General features: G+C 42.2%; 1 protein-coding gene across 1 annotated transcript; it reads left to right on the plus strand.

The window, feature by feature from the left end:
• Positions 1–316: 316 nt before the first annotated feature.
• HSPB3 (heat shock protein family B (small) member 3) lies at positions 317–3,001 on the plus strand. The gene has a single exon (XM_078004736.1). It carries the CDS (start codon positions 2,414–2,416, stop codon positions 2,864–2,866), a length of 453 nt encoding a protein of 150 aa, XP_077860862.1. The 5' UTR covers positions 317–2,413; the 3' UTR covers positions 2,867–3,001.
• Positions 3,002–4,120: the final 1,119 nt, after the last annotated feature.

Consider the following 4,120-nt stretch of genomic DNA (forward strand, 5'->3'; position numbering starts at 1 on the left):
GTAGTCCCAGCTACTCGGGAGGCTGAGGCAAGAGAATCACTTGAACCTGGGAGGTGGAGGTTGCAGTGAGCCAAGATGGCACCATTGTACTCCAGCCTGGGCAACAGAGAGAGACTCCATCTCAAAAATAAATAAATAAATAAATAAAATAAAATAAAATAAAGAGCACACAGTATCACAAAGAAGATGGTGGCAAAAATAATAATAAAAAAAGTAAATAAATAAATAGCACAAACATATTTATAGTAAAAATTAGGTCTTCCTCCAGCCCCCACCTGCCAATCACTAGCAGGAGGCACTCACTGTCTCCAGCTACAAAGCTTTCAGAGAGATTTTATTAATATAAGCAAATACATACTTTTTAAAAAAGTATAAATAAGGCCTGGTGCAGTGGCTCATGTCTGTAATTCCAGCACTTTGGGAGGGTGAGGTGGAAAGATCTTGTTTCATGTGTTCGTGTGAAGAGACCACCAAACAGGCTTTGTGTGAGCAACATGGCTGTTTATTTCACCTGGGTGCAGGCGGGCTGAGTCCGAAAAGAGAGCCAGCAAGGGGTGGGATTATCATGAATTCTTATAGGTTTTGGGATAGGCAGTGGAGTTAAGAGCAATGTTTTGGGGGCAGGGGATGGATCTCACAAAGTACATTCTCAAGGGTGGGGAGAATTACAAAGAAACTTCTTAAGAGTGGGGGAGATTATAAAGAACGCTGATCAGTTAGGGTGGGGTAGAAACAAATCACAATGGTGGAATGTCATCAGTGAAGCTGTTTTCACTTCTGTGGCTCTTCAGTTGCTTCCGGCCATCTGGATGTATACATGCAGGTCACTGGGGATATGGTGGCTTAGCTTGGGCTCAGAGGCCTGACAGATCTCTTCAGGCCAGGAGTTAGAGACCAGCCTGGGCAACATAACAAGACCCCTATCTCTACAAAAACAATAAAAAAAACTAACTGGGCATGACGGCATTGTTCTATAGTCCCAGCTACTCAGGCAGCTGAGGGTGAGGGATTTCTTGAGCCCAGGACTTTGAGGCTGTCACCCACTCCAGCCTGGGTGACAGAGCAAGACTCTGCCTTAAAAAAAAAAAAAGTACAAATACTAGCATATTATATACTGCTCTGGACTTTTCTTTTTGATTTAATATACCTTGGAGATCCTTCCATAGCTGTGGATAAGGAGTTGCCTCATTCTTTTTCAGGGTAAGTTTAGTATTAAGGGGGGAAATTATATGTAATTTTTGCCAACTCAGTAGCAGAGCTGTGACAAGATTAATCCTTAGATTTTTGGACGTTCATATCAAATCGTTCAAAGCTTTGACATTTTTCTCTTCTTTGTGGCACTATTTTCATCACTAAGATTCCCCATCCTATGCCCCTCTAGCCCCCAACTGACATTTGTCACTTCTCTAGCTTAGTCATCTGATCTAATTTTGATGAGTCAGATGTAAATAAACCCAGATAATGCGTCTCACATGTTCCTTAAGCCCAAATGACTAAAAGACAAAATAAAAGGAAATGCGTAGGACAGAGGGCAGTTTGTTGAATGTTTGAGATTTGAATACATGTGTGTTAATTCTTTCTGAATTACAGCGAGATTCTGCCCTCCTCAGCTTTGTATCTGGAGACTAGGGAAAATGTGATCCCAGCTCATATTATGAGTGCACATCTCTGACTGTTCTAAGAAGTCCTATTCCCTTAGATCACTGAAGTTCACAGGGAGAAAGCACCCATCCATATATTTTTGGTTGTTCTTTGTTTGTTGAGATGGAGTCTCACTCTATTGCCTAGGCTAGAGTGCAATGGTGTGGTCTTGGCTCACTGCAAACTTTGCCTCCTGGTTCAAGCGATTCTCCTACCTCAACCTCCCAAGTAGCTAGGATCACAGGCATGAGCCACCATGCCCAGCTAATTTTTGTGTTTTTAGTACAGACAGGATTTCACCACGTTGATCAGGCTGGTCTTGAACTCTTGACCTCAGGCAATCCACCTGCCTCAGCCTCCCAAAGTGCTGGGATTACAGGCGTGAGCCACTGCACCCACCCTCACCCAGATATTTTTCAAATACCATTTTCGATTCCCACTTCTTTTTGTCGTGAAGTAAGCAAGGCAGATACCTTTGCCAAGGATAACTGAGAATGTAAGGGCAATCCATGACTGGGCAGCTTGTGCAGGCTGTGTGCTAAATGCAACTGGGAAACATGCCCTATAAATAGCCGTTCATTGTCAGCGTGCATGAAAAGACAAGAGAGCATGCCGTGCTGTGATTCAGTCCTAATTAAGTGATTGCGTCTGGGCACAGCTATAAACCACTAGCTGCTTCAACTGGTAATCCAGTCAGTAGGCAACTGCAGGGGCTCGCCACTGACTAAAGGTTGGCTGAAGGAGGCTGTTCAAGGCTGTTTTTGCCTTCACTATGGCAAAAATCATCTTGAGGCACCTCATAGAGATTCCAGTGCGTTACCAGGAAGAGTTTGAAACTCGAGGTCTAGAAGACTGCAGGCTGGATCATGCTTTATACGCACTGCCTGGGCCAACCATCGTGGACCTGAGGAAAACCAGAGCAGCGCAGTCTCCTCCAGTGAACTCAGCAGCAGAGAGGCCACCCCGAGAAGGCAAATCCCGTTTTCAGATCCTGCTGGACGTGGTCCAGTTCCTCCCCGAAGACATCATCATTCAGACCTTCGAAGGCTGGCTGCTGATAAAAGCGCAACACGGAACCAGAATGGACGAGCACGGTTTTATCTCAAGAAGCTTCACCCGACAGTACAAACTACCAGATGGCGTGGAAACCAAAGATTTGTCTGCAGTCCTCTGTCATGATGGAATTTTGGTGGTGGAAGTAAAGGATCCAGCTGGGACTAAGTGACATCATATTGGTTCCTGTTCAGACGACACGGGGAAGACGATCGTTCAGCCACTGGTACCACGAGAATCTTTGTATTACCCACATTTGAAATGATTTGCCACGATTTTTATGAAGATTAAAAATATATTCACAGTTCCTGGTATGTTGAGGTTGTCTTTATTATTCTTACTCAGAAAGGAAAATTTATAAATATGTTTGTGTGGCTTAAACTGATACTATTCTTACAACTGAAACATTGAAAATATACGCAGCTGTATTTGGATATCAGAGAGGACTCAGAATTGTTTCTTCTTATTCCAACAATGCCCACTGCATTTGTAATCACTGACGGCAAAAGAGCCATACTCATTTAAGGAATTCCTATCCATTTTATGAAAATCTTTTATTTTGCCAAAAAGAGTTGTGATTCCCTTCACTTGATAAGCTTTTCTTTTTAGTCTATTTTAATTAAAGTGAGGTTTTGTAAATATGGAGTTCAAAAATTAAAATACAGTATTTGGAAGTTGGGTCTGAAATCTTATTTCTGATTGAGTATAGTTGTTACTGCCTTAAACGTCAGTGAGAATTTTCAGATATAAATCTTATTTTTTAAAAATTCAAATATGTACCTCATTTATCTTTTTAAAACTATACTGAATCCTATCTGAAGTGTTTTGACGTTTTAAAAATAGTATAAGTTCTATGGACACGTACAAGATGTTCTGAGATATGTATAACATATCCTCTTATAAATTAATATGAAGTTTTAGGACACCACTTTTGAAAGTTTGATTATTGAATTCAGTGAGTTTTAATCTGTGCTTTTTAGATGCTCCATAAACTTAGTTGGCAAAATGTAACTATCTGCTATCTCTGCATAATCCTCAGCTTTAAATAGCCTGGTAGCCAGTGGAAGTTCAACACCTGAGCTTACACTGCGTGTCTGAGTTTACACAGCACATCTGAGGATTGGTGCTTATTATATTCTCCCAAACTGCTGCCTGGGCTCAAAGTGGAGACGTTGGTAGAGGTTAAGGACTAGTGCTTTCAGCAGCTGCTCTGGGACATTCCAAACGTTTGCTATCGCATTCTGTATAAACCAAGTATTTCTTCAGAGGCAGTGGCTGCCTGCCTTTTACTCCGCACTGAATGTGAGCTGACAAGCAGCCCGAGGACAGTGCTAAGAATAGACAGGGAATGCAGGGTGTGGAAAACGCCAGGGCAACTGCAGATTGCTGACAGTATCCCAGTGCTCCTCCACGTTGTTTTACTGTA

The sequence above is a fragment of the Macaca mulatta genome, chromosome 6 (genome assembly GCF_049350105.2).
Source record: "Macaca mulatta isolate MMU2019108-1 chromosome 6, T2T-MMU8v2.0, whole genome shotgun sequence".
NCBI lineage: Eukaryota > Metazoa > Chordata > Mammalia > Primates > Cercopithecidae > Macaca > Macaca mulatta.

What these genes read in the sequence shown, in the direction of transcription:
- HSPB3 (XM_078004736.1), top strand. Translation starts at nt 2,414, where the DNA reads ATGGCAAAAATCATCTTGAGGCACCTCATAGAGATTCCAGTGCGTTAC.